The sequence below is a fragment of the Opisthorchis viverrini genome (assembly GCF_000715545.1).
Source record: "Opisthorchis viverrini unplaced genomic scaffold opera_v5_530, whole genome shotgun sequence".
Lineage (NCBI taxonomy): Eukaryota > Metazoa > Platyhelminthes > Trematoda > Opisthorchiida > Opisthorchiidae > Opisthorchis > Opisthorchis viverrini.
Genome location: NW_008752192.1, coordinates 90,560 through 111,006, shown reverse-complemented (window position 1 = coordinate 111,006; position 20,447 = coordinate 90,560). Strand labels below are relative to the sequence as shown.

The window sequence follows — 20,447 nt, the reverse complement described above, 5'->3', positions numbered from 1 at the left end:
ATCGCGTGGCACCATCATACAAGGTGTGTTTACTTACTACAAACTGTCTGATCGATTCGTTTATTCGGACATAAGGTCTGTTCTTTGCAACAGTAAGTCGGTGCACAAAATAAATTTTAAGATGTGACTGATTCTAGTGTGTTTAATTCGGGACTCTTCCTGACTGAACTGTTATTTGTGCAGTGTGTGTCCAGTGCATTTTGATGTTTAAATGAAAGGATTGGAGAAAAATAGACGATATCCCGCCAGACATATATTAGCACAAGTGCGATGGACTCGCCAAGACCCTTCAAATCATCAAAACCTGAGAGATATTTGCAAACGCATAGGGGAGGGTCACATTTAAACCAGTGTGTATAGCTCCACTCAGGTGTATTAAAAACGCTTGTCTCTTTGCGTTTACCACAATGACACAGCTAGATGACACGGTGCGGGATTTCAACACTTCATTCGATTTCGTTGACCAAAGTCCCAAAGCGCGTGGAGTTTGAAGGACTGGCTTATGGCCGCTGCGTCCCAGGAACACTGTCAGGCACTCACCGCCCACTTAATCCAAACTTAGGGTGTCTTGCATCTTTATTTCAACGAGCTTTCTTCTTCACAGGGTCACGACTTGTGACCGCATCGGGGTTGTCAGAATCCCCATGTCTGTGCTCTATACAGACTTTTAATCTCATCAGGTACAGATAACCGAGTCAGTTTAGTTTTTATTTAAGCTGGCTTCAGGTTACTTAGAGGTTACTTCAGAGGTTACTCAACGCATCCGCTCTTTATATGATGAGACGACCAAGAGCAAAGGAACTGTACCTCAGGCGTAGGGAATTAAACTGGCGAAATTCTGCGTAGTGGCTGGGAGTTGTTCTGTGAGTGAAACTTGGCTATTTGGGCGTTCTTTCAGATATCGTTGAGCACAATATTATCGATTTTTCATTGTTCAACGTCGTTCGCTTTCACCAGAGAACAACTGCTCTTAGAATACACATTCTTTTCGACAAGGCATTGGGTTTTGTGTCCACGGAACCGATACTGATCCACTAGTGAAGATGTAACAATAATATAGGGGAGCTTTCTGCTACTGACCCAGGTTTGCTGGTAAACGAACCTGGCGAATGTCCAGCGATATTTGCTGGGACAAGTATGCGGTAGTTAGTGGGACTATAGTAACATACTGTCGTTTTTTAGTAGATTCAAAATTCCCAAATTGTTAATTAATAAGGAATGCAGCGTCGAAAACAGTTTTTGTGATCAAACTTGACAGCTGGCGTTTACAATCTTAAATTATGAATAGACCAATAGGAAGGCCATTACAGCGGATTAGAACGAGACCGCACAAGAAGATACTGGAACAAAACACATGTAGGTTTCCCCACCGACCCAACACTTGTTCAACCACTCTAACATACTAAAATCCCTCGGCCGACACCCAACAGAGATTTAGCTTGAGTTAGCTGATTGGTTCTCCTTCCGCCTTAAATCTCGATAAACCTCGGAACGTAGTCACTTGGCCCGACGAAGCTTTTTTGTCAAAAGCGAAACGTTGCCTAGCAACAAATCTACCGATTGTCACCAAACTTTTTTCAAAAACGAAAAATACTGGAACTACTTTCAGGGAATCTTAAATCACCTACATGGTTGATTTCCATCACCTGAATTTTGTATTAATCTTGAGTTCGTAGGTCGAAAAGTTGCAACGAAGGTGCTGAGAAATGTTGTCTGGGGTGTTTTGAGGACTAGTCCCGCAATCAATCCAAATGATTCAGTCAACGGGAGCAGCAGAATGAACAAATAACCTTTTTGAAGGTCGGAAATGTCGGTTAGCGGCTTGGAGATGGATGGAATACAGTTCGAATCACAACTAGGTTTATGATATGCCTTTCTCAGATGTGATGATCCGCGGGTACGTTCGCGACCGAGTACAACCTAGTGTGTGACAAAAAGCGGCTTGGACTCGACAGTAGGCATGAAACCTAATTAGCAGGAACATCTGTTCATCCGAGAAGACCGAAAGAAGACCGAATGGTCTGAAGGCGACTGTTCTGCAATAGCCTAATATCAAATTCGGCCGCCATAAAACCCTATCATGTTGTGTTATTGTTTGAGCACTAATGTATAAGTCATACCGTCTTCTACCAATATATCCTTTTAGCTCATCATGCAAGGGACACAAAAAGGTGGGTTAGCTATTCCTTCAACCAAATTGGTGCTATTTCATAGAGATTCTTCTGTATTGTCTGTTGGTTTGGGTGTTTCTAAATGGCAGTCTTGGTGCACCTTCAAATCAATTCGATGTTGAACAACCAATTTCGGCTGCGGAACGCTCGTTCACCATTGATCCATCCACGTATACATTTTTGAAAGACGGGGTGCCTTTTCAATACATTTCCGGCAGTTTCCACTACTTCAGAATTCCAACGATGTACTGGTCTGATCGGCTGAAGAAGGCGAAAGCAGCTGGGTTGGATGCCATTCAAATGTGAGTTTATTCGGAGTCTGTGTTTAACCTTTGTCTGGTTTTAAGGATAAGGAGTTGTAGACGAGGTTTCTTCTGGTTTATGAGCACTGTTTCACTGTTAGGTAGAATTGTCTGATGGCCAGTCATTGCACCAGCATGCGGTGAGGGCATGAACCGTAATTCTGACACGTTTTGTAACTGACACACTGAGGGTTCAGAAATCATTTGGCACACAGTTGAGGAGTTGTGAATTAAACCCACAATTTCCGCGCGATGCAGTGTAAGGGACGATGGTAAAGGCCTTCTACAGTTTCTTTTATTGGTCGATCGTTTCGTGTACCATATTCGGCCTCTGTTTTATGGTTCTATTTCATGTGTCAAACGGTCTAAAGGTTTGGTCCGTGTGAACTGGTGGAACATATCACCACAGGATACAGTAACTAAACGTTATTTCCGTACTGTTATGATGTAGTCAACATCTTGTTAGCTTGTTGGGACTTCTACCCAACCGATGAGGTACCCCTTGGCTAAGTGGATCTGATCGTGGAAAGCAAGTTTTCGGATAAAATGTTGCTGTTACAGTAGGAATGTTTCATTCAACTCGGAAGCGTAGTTACAGCAAAGTCAGTTGAAACCAGATAGAAATGTTGATCTGGTCCGTTAGAATGTAACATCGGATGCGACTCCCATTTGCTCAGGCGGCTGCAAGGAAATGTACCCCATCATCAAGTCAGTACATTTCTAATGGTAAGAGCAAAAAATGAAATACGCTGCGGAGATTGGTTAGTGAAATGCAAAACGTGGAGACACGTGGAGACATGTCGTATCTGATTGGGTGCTGTGAGACAGTCAAGAGGGCTGTCGAGTGACTTGGCCGGTTGATTCGTGTCACAAAACCAAGGCAGACTCATCGTTCATACGAAACGATTTTGACAGTACAGTACCGGGTTTCGCAGGCGACTGCCTCGGCTGTAGTCAAGCAACGTCATTGAAGAGATACTGGCAGTCTAGATGGCATATGCTTTAAATGATTTGAAATAACTCATTTGGTACGACTGTGTGCCCGGGATGCAATTGAGCTCCTGGCTGAACGGATGAGGTTAGCGGTATTCCGGTAAGAGAGGTGCTCGCGTACTCTCTTAGAAAACTGCCGTGTCGTGCGCCCAACATACTCCGCTGAACACCAGCAAGAGAAAGAATAGACAACTATATTCTGGGTGAGGACTGGCATCTTGTCTTTCAGGTTTAAGTTGAGCAAAGGGATTGTTGTGAACCAAGACCGCAGAGTTCCAGCCAGAAACGTGCGTTGTAAGGATTAAAACAAGCGGCAATTAAACATGTCCGCCGACAGGTCGCCTTTAAACAGTAAACTCAAGAATATTGTCTTCTTCCCAACGGTCGTGATAGGTGGCGGATAGGGCGGGTTGGACATATTCTTGGTTATATACCTCTCCTGCCAAGTCACTCAACAACCCTCTTGACTGTCTCACAGCACCCAACTAGATGCGACATGGAGGGGGCGCAAACAATCTTTCCACGTTTTGCATTTTACTAACCAATCTTCGCGGCGTGTTTCATTTTTCGCTCCCATTTTGACCATTAGATATGTACTGACCTGATGGCGAGATCCCGAAGACACTATTGTTCGTCACTGTGTTCTTTTTCAAACCATGGGTATATTTAAGCAAATATACCCCAGTACCTGAAAATTCCTCGCTGTAGCGTGTTGGAAGCCCCCCCCCCAAATCCCTGGTTTTCCTAAACCGAAGTAGAATCAGTTCTTGTTAACAAATCATCATGACAGATATTAATCGTAGAAAGCTTGCAAAGAAATCGCGATGGAAAAACAAAATTTTTGAAGAATGACGGGGCTTTGTGACATGCTTATGAGGAGTGTGAATCCGCCATATTGGCGACGTTTTTGTGCACAACCCTCTCCGAATGTTGGATCTACACCACATATGCGTGGGAGACCCTAAGAACTTGAGGTTTAGGCAAACCCAAAATGAATATCTTGTCCAACACCTACGTGCTTCAACAGCTTGGATTATCTGAACACATTCAGTCTGATAAACCAGATACACCCATACATTTTTTAAATATCATTCGCCAGTTACATCCCCTGGAATTTTCACGAACCTGAAGAAGGCGAATACAACTTCTCTGATGATCGGGACGTCGAGCATTTCCTCGATCTGATACAACAACTGGATATGCTCGCCATAGTCCGTGTTGGACCTTACATATGCGCCGAATGGGCATTCGTAAGTTGAGTTGGTGGAAATAACTTGTTTTCGTCCAGGATCTCCTATCTCGTCGTCCATTTCATATGATAACGTTTTCTCCAACAGCGGTGTTATTTAGTAGTTATTGTCTTGAATGATTCCAGAAGGCCCGTTTTCCATGTGTCACAAAACAGCTTGATTGGTTCCTCTGGCTAAATTTTCGAAATGTTTCAAATTAGTGTTCAATCTTTCTGAAGGAAAGACTGTCACTACATCACCCACTGACCATATAGATTTCGTTTTATGTGTAGACTTCTTAGATATATATCGGAGAGAATTTTTTCCGGCGAATAATTGGCTTGTAATCTTTGGTCAGTCTGAGTTAGTCGCTCTGCAAGTTTAAGTTCGGGGTGTTCCAAAAACACACAAAATGTTACTCACTTGGTATGCCTTTCAATTTCTCCAATAACGTATGAATTTTTGTAACAGAAATCACCTGATGAGCTGAAAGCATTGTTCTGAACTGAAAAAAAGTTCAGGCATTTATCTTGGCAAAATTGCCATGCTGGAAACGTCAAAAAGCATGCTCTGATTTTATCAACAACCGGAGTCTGTAAAGCTCTTCCTGTGTAATCCATTATCGAAACTGAGACACTGAGGGAATGGGTTACGCACAAATTTCTTCTAGGTCACTCATATGATTGCAATTTTTGGGGTTTTGCGGGATAGGTATTTTGTTCATAGCCACACCACTCTCGTTTGAACGGCCGTGTTCCTGTTCTGGGCGTAATTATTCCTCACATGAGTCTTTACTCATATGAGTCTTAAGCCAACATGTATGAACGTTTACTACGATTTGTAGAGGGAGAATGCGGTGAAATGCACACTCACACTACTCTTTGATGAACTCGGTTTTGTTTGTTGCAAGTAGTCTTCGATGACATTTTACAGTAATGTTTTATTTTAAATCGACAAAGCACCCTGGAACAAACTTAATATAACCATCTCCATTTATGAGAGAAGCACTCTGAGTCAATGGAAAATTAATACCAGTAACATAGTCAGTCATATCGTAAACATCGTAAATGACTTCTGTTGTTCAATCAATTGAAAAACTCCTGGCACCGACTGAGCAGTCATAATTTTCAGAACTAATCGCCAACAATTTTTAGATTTATTGCTGGACAACGTTTGACTTTTGACACAACAGTTTCGTCAGACCAAGTGAGCATGTCATGAGGTTGGTTGAGATTCAAGGCGGAAGGCGAACCAATCAACTGATTCGGTAATGGTGATTCACACCACGGAAGCTTATAATTGAGGCTTTGGAAACAAACATGGATCATAGCGTAAATAGAATGGAGGGTGTGGAACTGGCGAGCGTCTGGAAAGCGGTCTTAGATAAATCGAGTTGACACGTGACTGTGTGGTTGTCAGTCCACGTAGAATCATTAGCAAACACGGAGGAAGGGGGGGTTGGAAATCCAAAACAAAGTTGACAAAATCCCTCTTCCTTACACAACTACCGCAGCCCTAACTCATCCACGCAGACGGACGAGAAGTGCAAACGATATTCGTGTAAACCGAACCTGAAGAACTGATAGCTAAGCTGAACCCAAATCCATGTAGGTTTCCCCATCAGCTTTGCACTTGTTAAAACACCCTAAAACACAAAATCCCTTGACCGACATCTAACACAGATTTGGCTTGACTAAGCTGATCAGTTTTCCTTCTGCCCTAAATCTCGACCAATCCCGCAATCTGGTCATCTGGCCTGACAAAACTGTTGTGACTACAAATTGTTACCAAACCTGTCCGAAAACGAAGACTTCTGTTCTCCTTCCCATACGAAGTTCACCGCGAAAACAGATCTCTAATCGGCATATATAACCGAGTTCATCAACACCTAAAACTTAGTTTTCGCATAGTTGTTTGACAGAAACACAAGTCTTCCTGCTGCACTCGTTACGGACTTCCGAGCCCAGATGGCTTGAGCACAAGTGGCGGTTAAATAAAGTGGATTTTCAGTGAAGTATCGAAAGGTCTAGAATCACAAGCAATAAATAAAAAAATGTCTGTGTATTTCTCCTTGACGAATGGATTCCACCCGATGTATCTCATTAGGTGGGATATTTTGCATCACAAATCTAGTCGACAGTGGTTTTATCGACAGGTTTTGGTGCAACACTAGAAATTTAGACCTTTCACAAACGTAGTTTTATGTTTCAAGCCTTTTGGCGTTTCCGAGCTGCGCAGTCGATTGCCCACTGCAAAAATTCTTAAGGAATTTCCTCTATACATAACCGGTCAGATTTAAAGATACCCAACAAATGGGGTCGGCCAAGCGACTAGTCGGCTTTGTGGTTGTTTAAATGTGAAATTAATGGGCTCAGAATAATGAAATTTAATCTACCCATAAACCATATTTATCACAAAATAGAAAATAAGTTTTACCAAACGATTCATCACTAAAGGAGTCAGTCAACAGGTGACTGGCTGAAGTACTGTGGTTATCAGCTTTATGGAGAAATCTCCATTGAAAAGCATTTAGAGTTCCTAGCATTCCTAGAAATAAACGGAAATCAACGGTGGAATGTTTCGCAGATCCTAGTCAAGCTGATTAAGAATATTTTTTTGGTTTGCCGGACAATATGCGTTTTATTACGTTTGCCTGCTTCCATTACTCTACTCGCATCTGCTTTTGTGTAGACAAGAAAAGTGAGAATTAAAAAAGACTCCGTTTTGCGTTCAACAGTTATTAAAACATCTAGAACACGTGAACTTTGTAAAACCCCATAAAGGTGTATTGTCTATTACCCAGAGACAAATATCTCATTTTTGTGTACATCCCAGGGCGGCCTACCACCGTGGTTGCTGAGAAAAAACCCGACGATGAAATTACGATCTTCTGATTATTGTAAGTCCCTTTATCATGTTGCCTAAATGTATACTGTTTTGAATAACCTTTCTGCACGTTTAAACGACATCTTCATTCAACAACCGGTTATAACACATAGAATCCGCACCTGAGGCGTTGTTACGGAACATTTTTTGAGAGTTTGTGTAAATAATTAACGTTTAAATCACGGTTTTTTTCCTTTTTGCTGGACAATTTAATTGCAGCCGTCCATTACCAACCACTGTGTCATCCGCAGAGGGTGACTTATGGACCAGAGTACAGCCGCACATCGACACTATCTTTCCAGTGGAGTGAGTTTTTATAGGTCGGACGAAAGCGTTCATTTACTGAATACCGTTCATCACTTACGACAACGCAGTCAATGTAGAGCACGGTTGAGATGAAAAACAATATATATGTCCGTATTTTCACTGACTATGAAGGGACAGTCTTTAAGAGTAGCGCACCGCGATGGAAGCTTTCGGCTGCTGTTCGCTCACTGGAGCTTCCATGGTGTAAAATGCCACATAGAAAACTTAAACACGATGGTTCTTCCTTGAGAGGACTCATTTTCGTTTATCCACCTATTTTTGAAATAAAGTAAATGTCATTAGTCAAGTTGGGCCCAAAAGAATCCAAAGGCGTTATCTATTGCACTGAACATTCATTTTGGGTTTTATGTAAAATGTTGGAAGCTATATAACTCATTAGTTTGAAGATTTTTCGAAGCTTGCAAAATAGTTGGAAAGACAGACACCTGGATATTCTCAAGTAACTACCTAACCCTTTTGTCGAGGTGTTTTCCAGGGTCTCTATTGGAAATTTGCACTCTGTTGCTTTGAGGAGGAACTTTCCAGATAGAATGCAGATTTATCAAGGCGTCTAACAAAATCTCATTCAAAAATGCTTAGCAGTGCTCAGGGTGTTGGTTGATGTAGAACGAAATAGTTCAGTGAGGAATTACGTTGCCCCAAAAGTAAGTCCACTCAAGAGAATTTTTTTTACTTTTACAGATGATTAGTGTCAAGTCCAGTTAGTCGAATTTTAGTGGTCTCCGGTTCAGTATATCATGGTGGACAACTGACTGACCAGTCACCGACACAAGATCGTCCCACTAAAATGTGTAATTTGGTGAAATCACAGGAAACCCTCAGGGTGTGGTGGAATTACTGCTTGAGTACTAAAATTATTGCTGAAAACAAGGGGCGGTAAGAAGCGTCAACTGACTTTGGATTGAAACACCAAATAAGCACCAATGATGAATGAAGGTGACAATACCATCAATTCCTTGGGCATTAAATTGTTCAGGTTCTCTATGCTCTCTCTGTCGAAGTGGATCCAAGAACCCAGCCGTGTCAGAACTTCGTTCTAATGTCCAGTAAAAGTAACCTATACGGGGAAGGGGCTAAGATCCCACCTTCCCGGCGGACACTTTCGAGTAGCACTTTTATAATTTGCTTCCGGAATCAGCTTGGTGTGTTTTCTATTTTGGTTGATCGGAATCACAATTTAGGCATGCGTCCTTGAACTCTGCTCTGACATTCAACTTCCTGCAGTTTCACGAGAACGCATTGCACAGATTGTGCAGGATACCTTCAGTTCATTCTCAGACAGCTAATTGTGGATAATAACTGGAAATATGCTCACTTGGATACAGTATTTAATGCAAATTCCACCCATGAATATGTGACTTGAATGGAATGAACTTTCGCGCCCGTCTTCCCTATAAGATTAGATTGAGACAAAAACTGGATTCAGTGGATAATTGTGATAAGTCATTCTGAATTACTAACCTATCCCGATCATGTTGGCGACCATCGTTGTCGAAATTGAAAATATTCACTCATCATTTATTGTTGTTGCCCTGATCGGTTTCCATTTCCATCACTTGAGGTCGATATATGTGAGCATAACAAACAACCCACAAGATCCATGTTCTTCTAAAGACTGGACTCCTCCCGCATATCTCTCCATGTTGGATAAAACATGGCCCGGATAAAGGTTACCTCCTGACATGTTTCTCCAAGTCTGATTTCCTCCGGCTAACTTGGTTTTTCCCGTTACCAGACCTTGTTGTGAAGCAGTAAACCGAAATACCGACACTTCGGAATAATGCGTCCCTCCGTAGACTGGAGAAGAAATGACTGCGACTAGCTTTTCGGTTCTTCCTGTTTCACCATCCATACAGAAATGCATATTGTAAGCGTGTTGTCATTGTCAGCTTCCCCACATTTGCCTTGTGGTTAAAACTACACCAGGAGCCAATCTTTCAAAGCTGCCGTCGTATGGTAAACTACTAGAACCATGATTTGGACTTTCAACCCCGCCCAAATCATGTTAGTTGAGGAAGTCACGCACATGATGACTAGTTCGGTAAAAGGATGGTTGCCTCTGGGCGCCAAGGCTAACGTCGTTTATCAAGGTGATTCAGGCAGCGCGAAACGGAAGTCCTGTGGGTTCTAAAACTCACGCCGTTGTAGCCCCAGATGTTCAACGAAAAAAGCACCTGATGGGCAGTGGTTACCGAGTAAGCCCACTATCATGTTTGAATTTATTTGTACACGCGTGCACGGTTGTGCGGGAGCTGCTACTCTTCATGTTTACGCCCTTTTTTTGCAGATCACCGCAACTCGTTTGCAACTTCACGTTAAATTGATAGCTGGCTTACTTAAATTACATTTCTGCCGTCAAGATCCAGATGACTCGTTTGGATGTTGTTAGGTCCTGCCTGGAAGAGTTGCTTAGATCACATCGGTTAAGTCTGTCTGTCTCAGGAGATGAAGAACTGGACTGCCTTCAAGCTATGACGTAACCGGCCGGATGTTGGGTCACATCCTGGTCAATGATTTGTAAATGTGAGGATTGCAGACAGATGGTGGAAAGGCTGGACATCGATTTGAAAGAGGGGTCATTCCTGCCGGATATCCTTTATCTATAGAAGGGCATGCAGCAGCATTGTTAAATCTTACGATGAGGAAATTGGAGCACTCCGTAGAATTACTTTCTGTCCGGTTCAGCTAGTGTGCTGGCGAAACCACGCTTGCTTACATAAGTGGAACATTACCTAGGGATAAATCTAGCAAGTGATCTAAAACTTTTCCGAACAGAGGAGCATTCTACACCAACTGAAACATGAGGAGGCCTTTGTGCAGCACATTCAGTTGAAGAGCATCGTAAGCGAGAGATTCGATCGAGTCTGCCGTGTAAACCAAATGGATTTGCAAATAAGTGTATTTGTCTCAATCAGTCCATTTTGACTTCATGTGGAATATGAGGTTGATGGAAACTTGGGACTGTGCCTACCTGATGAGTCCCAGGTAAAGCGAAACTGGTATGGGCTGTAGAAGAGTTTTCAGCAACCTTGTGAGTAGTTTTCTTTATGAAGTGACACCATGTTATAGCTGACGATGATGCCATTTGAATAGAACTATTCAGTGAATGTCCGTTTATCGCAGCAAAACAAAGCAATCTACATACTGTGTGTGAAAGTTGCCGCAAGAGAAGCTAACCACCTGTGCCCATAAGATCCAAAATACTCAAACTCATCGATTTCCACGATCCCAGTGCACTTTAAACGTATTTGTCTGTACTTTTTACCGAACTTTCACTCCAAGCCTACTACCGAGAGGTCGTGAAGTGGTTTGGCGTATTGTTGCCGAAATTGCGCAGACACCTCTACACTGAAGGAGGGCCGATAATCATGGTTCAAGTGAGTCTGACCTCTATGGCTGTCACATTTTTCCCGGACGGCTACTGATCATTTCACAATCGGGCCCATTAAAACTGAATTCTTCGAACTTTACTTGAAACGCGATCAAAAACACACAATTCGCTCGGAGCATCGCGGTTCGAATGTGTCGCCTCAAGCCGGCAGTCGAATATTTTACTCGGTCAGTTTATCCAAAATCTGATATTTAGTTCAACAAAGAAAAGCCGCGAAACGGATGCCGACTATTTTGCGTTGAATCAGCAATTTCCTTGTGAGGAAGCTTAAACAAAGCAGGATGGGCTTCAACAAGCAGTGCATATTTCCACGTTCAAAGTACCATATCGTGCAGAAGAAGAACTGCACTTCGGGAAAAATTCCAAACTTGTTCAAATTCCAGACTCCTGTCAAATTATAAGAGGTTTCCAATTAACTCAGTACATTGATCTGCTTTTAACCAGCAACTTGCGATATAGATATAAACTGTTCCACTTTATCAGACGAAACATACGTCGAAGGAGTCGCGACCATTCAGTTATAAAAACAAGGCACATCACACTACTACTAGGGCATTTCGACAGACTGCAACACTTCCTGAGGCTCATTTAGTCATCTTGAATGAGATATTCAACTGGGTTCAGTTTAACTTTCCATCATAAGTGAAATTATATGCGGACGAGAAGGTTTGGAAAGACCGGGTGTGCTCACCTCACTTCAACGACAAAACCATTCCGAAGCCGGAATAATTAGGCCAGAACAGGAACACGGTTGTTCAAACGGGAGTGGTGTGGCTATGAACAAAAATATTTATCCCGCAACACCCCAAAATTTCAACCAAAAATCTGCCAGTGGGTTGCATCGCTCAAGTGTGAACACGTTCGCCTGTTCAGAGGTGATAATTCAGATTAGTCCAACGCGCGTTGGTAGAGTAGTGGTTACACGCTCGCCTTGCATGCCAGATGTCCCGGCACGGACATTGGATATGCACTGCTGGTGTGCTCTAATAAGAGCGAAACTCGAGTCCAGTGCTTCCCTTTGGTGTGGACTCACCGGAATAATTACGCCAGGACAGGAGGACGGCCGTTCAAATGAGGGTGGTGTGACTATGAACATTCTGAAGTCGTCCCCAACGAGGGGGTCTGAAGTGCAAACCCAAAAATATACGGAGTTGGCTATATCCCCTGAACTTTAAAAACACAGAACACAAAATCAAAGAATTAATCTATACCAGTCAGACATATGAAGTCAAACTACACAATTTGGAAGAAAAAAACAGTGAAACTCGGAGGAACAAATTCAACCATCCAATCATCAAGAAGATGGATTACGTTATATAGTTGATCACAAAGAGCGTAACTAAACGGGGTCTATCTACTGGACTGAGGAGGGCAAAGCCTGGGAACAGGTTACCTATCTCAACAAAGTTAAAAACGACCAACGTATAGTTCAGTATTGATAGTCAGAAGTAGCGGACCAGTTCTATCTACTTTCATCATCCTAGTACGGAAAAAGCTTACAACTTTTTCGTCGGATTATTGAAATAGCACATATTCTTCACGGATTTAAAAATTTGTCAGTTTAAAATGCGGTAGCAGTGCTAAAACGGTAGACTTTATGCAAGCCATTTTGAATCAATCGTGCCTCGTTTTTTTGATTTAACGTTTTTGCTAGTTGGTACGAAAATCCACAGCACGTCATGTGGGAGAAACCAGTCAGGTTACTGTCTGCAACTGTGGCGTTTACTAACGGCATGTGTCGACAATGTAGCTGCCGGTGAACAATACATTATTGACTGTAGATGAAGTTTTCTAGACGTTGTCTCTGATGCCATGAAGCGTCTCGCCGTGTCACGTCTAAAAATGAGTGGTCTTGGCATTCGCTTTCTTGATAGTAAATCTTCCGCTAAAGGCAGGCAACCATCCAGAGCCGTTTGCCTAACACACACAAATGGATTATTCGTTTCCGACTATTCCATTTTCCGAATCGATGTTTTATGGTGCCCAGTAAAAGTACAACTGTTAGCCAGATTGTCCAGTCGGGTGGCAGCTGATCTGTCTGCCGCATCTGAGAGTTAGTTTTCAAAAGGTTTTCATCACCATAGAAACAGAGGTCGCTAGTGCAACGTTGAAGTTAGTGCTTCTTGTTTGTTCTGAGTGGCCCGCTCGACTGTATGTTCTCTCAGTTCTAAGTAAATCCATTCATGTGACTTTCCGGATTGTGGTTGGTGCGCAAGGTGCTTTTCCATCTTGCGCGACTTTCATCTGTTGCGCGATTAAGCCCCTGGTCCACTACGATGTGTAATGCCGGCTTCCACTTTCTAGTTCAACTTGACCATGTGGGTTAATTTCTGCTTTATTTAGGTACCTCGTAATCGTTTCTTTTCTGGTTTATTGTGTATTTTCGAGAATCACAGTCCCACACAGGATGTATTTTAGGAATTAATAGCCTAGGTCAATCACAATCGGTCTGTTGATGAGTCGGACAGTTGCATCCGACACCATCATGAACTGATGTTGCTTCGTTTGTACCAGCAAATGAACATGCTTTAGCTGAATTCCACGAAATGGTGTGTAAAAGTGCACAATGCTTCTTTCGGTGAATCGTCCTCGGTAGGCAAGCTCTATGCCAGCGATTCTTAAACAAGTTATATATCGACAGTGCTTTATTTCCATTCCCATGTACTTCTGTTTTGAATTTTTTGGAGGTTGAAGGGAGCCTCTGCGATTTAGGTCCACCCAATTTAGGCCATCCAGAGAGAGCCTATTTAATAGGAATTCGACGGCAGTGCTCCCATTCAACCACGACTTGTTTGTATCTCCCCCCCAGACAAGAAACCCTCCTTCCTTTCAAAGAGGGTTGTTGTGATAATTCTTTTCAAATCGGTAACGGTCGTTTTTTATTTGCTCACTCCTGCGTAACAGTTGGAGAATGAGTATGGCTATACCAAAGCATGCGACCGTGACTACATGTCAATGTTGTATGATCTGGCTCGGTATCATTTGGGTCAGAAAGTTATTCTGTTTACGACGGATGGAAATTCTCTACAGATACTTCGCTGTGGATCGCCAGATCAACGCTACCTGGCAACAATCGATTTTGCTCCAAGTAAGCTCCATTTACAACGTGCATACACCTATATTTGGGTTATTTTGAGGAGATCTAAATCGAAACACGTCTGTAGAGTCATGAGTAATGTTGTAAAAGAAATCGGTACAGAAGCGAAGTAAGAGAACTTTTGAGGAGGACAAGGGATTGTTGGACACATTCACAGATGAATCTCCACGAGTAGCCCGTCTTTCAAATTCCGCTTTTGATCACTTAAGGCGATCGGTCTTTGTTGTGGACCCCTACGTCACATTATTACACAACGCTCAGTGCTCACATGAAATGACTGGCCCGATCGTTGACTGAAATCAAAGCCACTTAATCGTCATTTAAACAGAACTGGTTTAAGATCTTATCAGTATACGCGCATTTAGCTCGGATTTCACGTCTACTGAAGCAAGGGCAAGGTAGATTTCGTTACCCATTTATATATGTTACTAGTTCTTCCTAGTTTTTTATACTTCTGAAAGCGCTCACGTGGAAACTTTGCAGCAACGTCATGGGAAGAAAACGCCATTGCTTGTCTTGTCAAGTAATGGGTAGTAACTGCAATTCTTTATGATATTATTGGCATTTTTAAAGAAAAATTATTGAAAAAAATAGGGGCAGTCGCTGTTCCAAGTCTTCGGCTAAGCGAATGAATGAACAACATTTGCGACAACCATAACGTTTTCTTTTATAAATTTCGTCAGTCGTTGAACCAAATTTTCAATGAGCTAAATCTTACCTACGATGTCATTGGTGGTACGAATGGGTTGATGACATCATAAGGACTACTTCAAGCGTTGATCGACATCCAGTCATCATAAAAAAATGCAATTTGTGCTAAATATTGCAATAAACGTTAGTTATCGGAGTCTCAAGCTCCATTTTGGTGCAATGTTGGGAATCTTGTTACCAAATCAATAACAACTTTATTGCTGTGATTTTTTATATAGCCACAATTCCTCCGAACGTATCTTTTGATTCCGTTGAAAAATTCAGACCTGGGCAGCCACTGGTAAGTGAACCAGTCTAATTTCGGCTGTAAATTACATCAGTTCTTCAACATACTACTTGTTCCTTCGTTTCATGAGTTTGCTGCATTGTGGACCACAAGCGGATATTTTCAACTGGGGTCCTTCTCCTAGTGTTGAACAGTGTGTTCAACCATCCTCGAATGCTTGCGACTATTCCGCCAATCCACGATGAAATTTTCCCGTGTGTTCCAATGTCCCAAACAAGGGGTATTGTATAATTGTTCTGCCGAGACGTTACTTGAGGTTTTTCAGTGATAACCTTGAATTTTAACCTCGAAGAACCTGTTTCATATCGTTTTAGGTTAACAGCGAATTCTACACAGGATGGTACGATACGTGGGGAAGTGAGCACGCACACCGTTCAGCTGAACTCGTCCAAGAAAGCCTAATTGATCTAATGAATTACTCACCGAGAGTGAACGTGAACATGTGAGTTTGTTGTGCCCATTTAGGCATGGCAACAAAATCCATTACATTAAAAGTGGTCTGTTTTTTTTTTTAAGAAAAAATACGCAAATGGCCATCTCTTTGGGTTTGAAGTGAAGGGCCCACTTAGATTGGTGGCTGTAAGAATGAAGGAACACATTCAAGCAGAGTTTGATTTGGCTTGAAACGTTCATGCTGTCTGCTTAGACCCAATCAGTACACGCCGTTTTCTTTTTTACGAAACTATCTTAGAAGCAAAAAGGGCTTTCGAAATCCCAAGAGAGTCAGAATATAAAGAGGGTTTCAAATAACTCACGAAGCCTGGTGGTAAGAAACTGTTAGATTCGGTTTTACAGCATTCTGAATTCTTTGTTTGGCCAAATTCTCTGGGATTCGATCGAACGACACTTCGTATGTACAGCACAAGTCTGGATACAACATAAAACAGAATATGGTAAGCAGCTTCAAGATCCCGTCATCCTGCGTCTCGGTGCCTTTAACCAAGAGCAACGACAATAGTCAGCTATTAGTAGTAAACTCGACCCCAGGCTCAACAGACGATAATGAAGTTTCAGTGATAATCAGTGTATCGGTTGTATACTGTTCGTTCTGGGGAGCTTCCGTCGTACGCCAATAAACATACTAAAATAAACAGCTTTAATCTAGGCCTATCTATTTCTTCCAGGAACTACTTCAACTCAGAATCTCCTATATCTGTGAAAGGGATATTTATCATAAATCGTCTTTTTGTGATTGCTGACACAGAGTGGAAGAAATTACCCGAAATTTCTTCTGCAATATATTGGCAGGTATAGTAACACGGGGACGCCAGATCAATTCATGTTCTGCTAACCGTGTACTTGGGAGGCTTTGCGCCGATTCGAGGTATACCGGTAAACAGTTTGTATTGACAGTATTGTAAGCAAATTAGTGACCCTCTGCCCGGAAATCACTTCTAATCACAGAAGCCAAAATAGTTGCAGAAGACTTTACTCTTCATTCTGGTACGCTCAATCGATGGATCTTGTCGCATGTCTGGATTCGTTTTTCTTTATTTCTTCTGATAAGCTATGTATTTCATGGCGGCACAAGCTTTGGATTTTGGAGCGGGAAGCCGAAAGACGTCCCTGCAACCACAAGCTACGACTTTGATGCTCCCCTCTCGGAAGCTGGTGACATGACCTACAAATACGAATTGCTGCGCAAAGCCATTCACAAAGTGGGTTCCTGCCAAACTTTCTTAATTTTTATGCAATAAGTACTTCTCTAAACAGGGAAGAATCATTCTTGTAGCAGAGCTTTTGATTAAATGTTCCCTCGTAGCAAGAGCTGTCTCTTAAGAAATTGTCCCTTAAGACAACGTAGACTAAGCAGCTTGTTCCACAAGCTTGGCTTTTTCCGTTTCAGTCTTGTCATTGAGGCACTTCATCGAATTTCGCATTGTACCTACATGCTTTGGGAATAGAACCCATGTTTTCAGACTGGGTTGTGATTCACCTGATGAAGGCTTCACCTCTGTCATCGCAGACAGAGATCGCTATATAAGTGTCTTCTCAGTACCTTGAGAACCATTAAAGACATATATGTACGTAGCTCCCTCAGAAGGTGAGAACATTCCAGTGCCAGCGAACATTTTTCAATGACAAAAGAATACAATAAAATGATATATGTGTATAATTATATTTGTCAAAATGTGCAGCATGGGAAAATATTTTGAATTTTATTAAAGTACGTAGAGCTGCGGGAATTTCAGCGGAAGTTTTGTTCTATAAGTTAAGCCAGTCTGTGCTTAAAAGTCAGTCGACACTGTACAAATGTTTCATCGTTACTAGGAGTTACTAGCATTGAACACCACGTGAAACTTTAAAGATTTTGGAACTCGCAAAATGCCCGCTTGAAACTGGCAACTTATCGTTTAACTACTGCCGGACGATCAGTAGTGTGAATAACCCGCATTCTAAAAATGGCGCCATTCTCCCTACAATTACGAGATTTGCATGGCTCTCTTTGAATGAGGTTCACACGTGGTGTGAATTAATCTTCCCTTTGCGCTACCTGTATCTTTCCAGCATTATGGAATAAGTGATAAAATTTACTGGAGATTTGGATTGTTTTTTTTAGTATTTCATTTCCAATGGTTTGAATGGTGTGCGTTATAAAACAATTCGCCACATGCACCATCCCGAAACCTGGTGCAACAGGTGACCGTGTTTGTCAAACCTCCAACGATTGGCCAACCTCGTGTGAGAGATTCTGTGGGTGCTGTATGGACAGCACTCAGTATGGCTAAATAGATCACGAAGACACACAAATCGGGAGGTCCAGCTCACGTAGTCCTGAATTGTTAGTTTCCAAGAGGAAAAGCTACAAATGTCTCAAGGGTTCCAGCAAATCACAAGCGACCTATGCGATAGAGGCCAGTGTCACTAACAAGTATGTACAAGGAACTTCCATCACCATCCGGCTGTTATGAACTTATTGAACTCTATAGAAAATTTCATGTCAGAGTCTGTCAAAGAATCGTAGAATCGTTGTTACTCGATTTGAAATTGAGTACTCTATATAGCAGGGTGAGTTGAACAACGGCTTTATACGTACAAACTGGCCTACTAGGTCCAATATCAGAGTTCTGGTCGAGTTCTCAGAGGTTGGGACATAACCACAATAAGAAAAGCACTGAGTGATTAGATGGAGTTGCACGTCACCGACAATAATTTCTGTGGATATTTCTTTGTATGAAATGAGTTGAAAAGTACAGTGGAAACCCAGTTGATGGAAGCATATCACGGAATTTGCCAAGGTGACACTTCATGCCTGGTCTGGCTAGAGAGATTACACTCTGAATATTAAGGGTGTATTTTGATCAATTTACCGCCTTCCCATCTTGAGAACTGGCTAAATTCACACACTGGGGTCGTCGCTGGGGTGTAGCTTGTTTCATTATCCTTTGATAGACGGGCTTAAAAGTATAAAGTTCAAGGCCATAGGAGTGGAAAGTACGAGCCTCCTGAAATTCACATTATTTTGAGTTCTGACTGTCAGCTTGAATGCTGAGTGGTTTTCTTCCAACGGCTGATTTTCATGTCTTCTTTTCCGATAACTCAGTTTCGAAGTCGGCCACTGCCTCCACTTCCCAAAAATTCGACAAAGAAAGCTTACGGCGAAATCTCAATGAAACTTGTAAGTGTTGAATGCAACCCTATTGGAAATGAATTCGAATTTCATGAAGTCGGACTACCTTTCAGCAGTAGAACAGAGTTAAATTCCTTGGGATTTGCGTCATCAATAAAATCGTCGTGAGGTGCTTGTGAATAAAATAAATGAAGCAAAAGTAACGTTTCAGTTGTAAAATTTTCTGTGTGACCAGACTGGAATTTTTATTACATTTGTAAATGTGTCGCCAGAGTGTCCAAAATACTTCGAGCACCCACCAGCAGTCGTGGCTCTGGTTTCTAAAATGATCATCGGTGTTCTATTTTAGATAAGATAACGGCGATAGTTCTCCTCTGCGGAGGCTAGTAACAATGCGCCTAAAGTCCGCATGAGAACTGTTGAATTGGTATTTTTTTCACAATGTCAATCTTAGTTCCCTTGTACCTTCGTGCTCTACAACAGGGCTTGCCTGTTTGCACATCAGTTATTACCTTTCGTATACTACCGGGTCACTTCACCGTGAGAGATGTATCTGGTTTCGATCACGTCATAAATTAGGGCTGCCTACACTGACGAACACAGCTATCACGTGCTCACTGAGGGTCCTATTTGATCCTCGACCATTGAGGTGTAAATGGTAGTAGAAAACGAGGCATTAGGTCTAACTGTCACGACACTATCTAACACAGTGGGTTGACAAGGATGAATACGTGAACCATGAAAAACTTCTTCTAAACCACTGGAAAGGTGTTCCTGTGTCCGGGATTACCCGGCATGTTGTGCCACGCACTGTGGCCACTGGCTAATAGAGGCAACATTCAGACATTAGTTCATGTTCAGGAAAGCTAGGTGCGATTAGAGGCAAACGCGTTCACACACAAGTTGCGTTTCACTCCCACTAATTTTCCTAAACAAATGCACAATGACATGGAAGTTTTGATATTGCTCACGAAATATTCTGTCATACATTGACGGAAAGCATACAATTCAGAGGCGCTTCGTTCGGTTAGTCTCAAGCCCGCCAAATCCAATCTGGCATACCGTCCTTCAAGAATCATTTTATGGTTATTTTTGTCATGTACTTGGACCGCAAGTTCCTGATCAGCAGTCTGATTAACCCACATTTAGACAGGATCCACATCACATAGATTCAGGCCTTCACTGGCTTCTCGAACAACGACTCATATGGAAGCATCTAACGTCGGGAGAATTCTATTATTCCACCGGGTTACTTGTAGATTGTCAGTAACGTGAGGAGATTTGGAAATTTCAATGGTGGATCCTTCGTGGATGTGAAGACAAACTATGCCAAGTAAACGCGCTTTTCAGTTTCAGTCAGGGAAGAAGCTATTTTTTCTCACCCTACACAAAAGACGTTCAAATTTTGCCGTGATCAGATTAATGGCTTCAGTATGGCGTGTGGCCCAAGTTTTCCTTCATTGCTCTTGTAAGTCAGTGTCCA

At 42.2% G+C, this 20,447-nt stretch overlaps 1 protein-coding gene across 1 annotated transcript in view; it reads left to right on the top strand.

Annotated features, from left to right (window-relative positions):
• The window catches only part of T265_15474 (hypothetical protein), a gene marked incomplete at both ends in the record, with an annotated part of 74,108 nt that overhangs the window by 42,865 nt on the left and 10,796 nt on the right, over positions 1–20,447 (top strand). Inside the window, 9 exons of the mRNA XM_009178300.1 lie at positions 2,181–2,473; positions 4,566–4,716; positions 7,531–7,594; positions 11,191–11,285; positions 14,204–14,387; positions 15,236–15,387; positions 15,708–15,835; positions 16,901–17,051; positions 18,938–19,012. Coding sequence (XP_009176564.1) covers positions 2,181–2,473; positions 4,566–4,716; positions 7,531–7,594; positions 11,191–11,285; positions 14,204–14,387; positions 15,236–15,387; positions 15,708–15,835; positions 16,901–17,051; positions 18,938–19,012 — 1,293 coding nt within the window. The remainder of the gene's footprint in view (positions 1–2,180; positions 2,474–4,565; positions 4,717–7,530; positions 7,595–11,190; positions 11,286–14,203; positions 14,388–15,235; positions 15,388–15,707; positions 15,836–16,900; positions 17,052–18,937; positions 19,013–20,447) is intronic.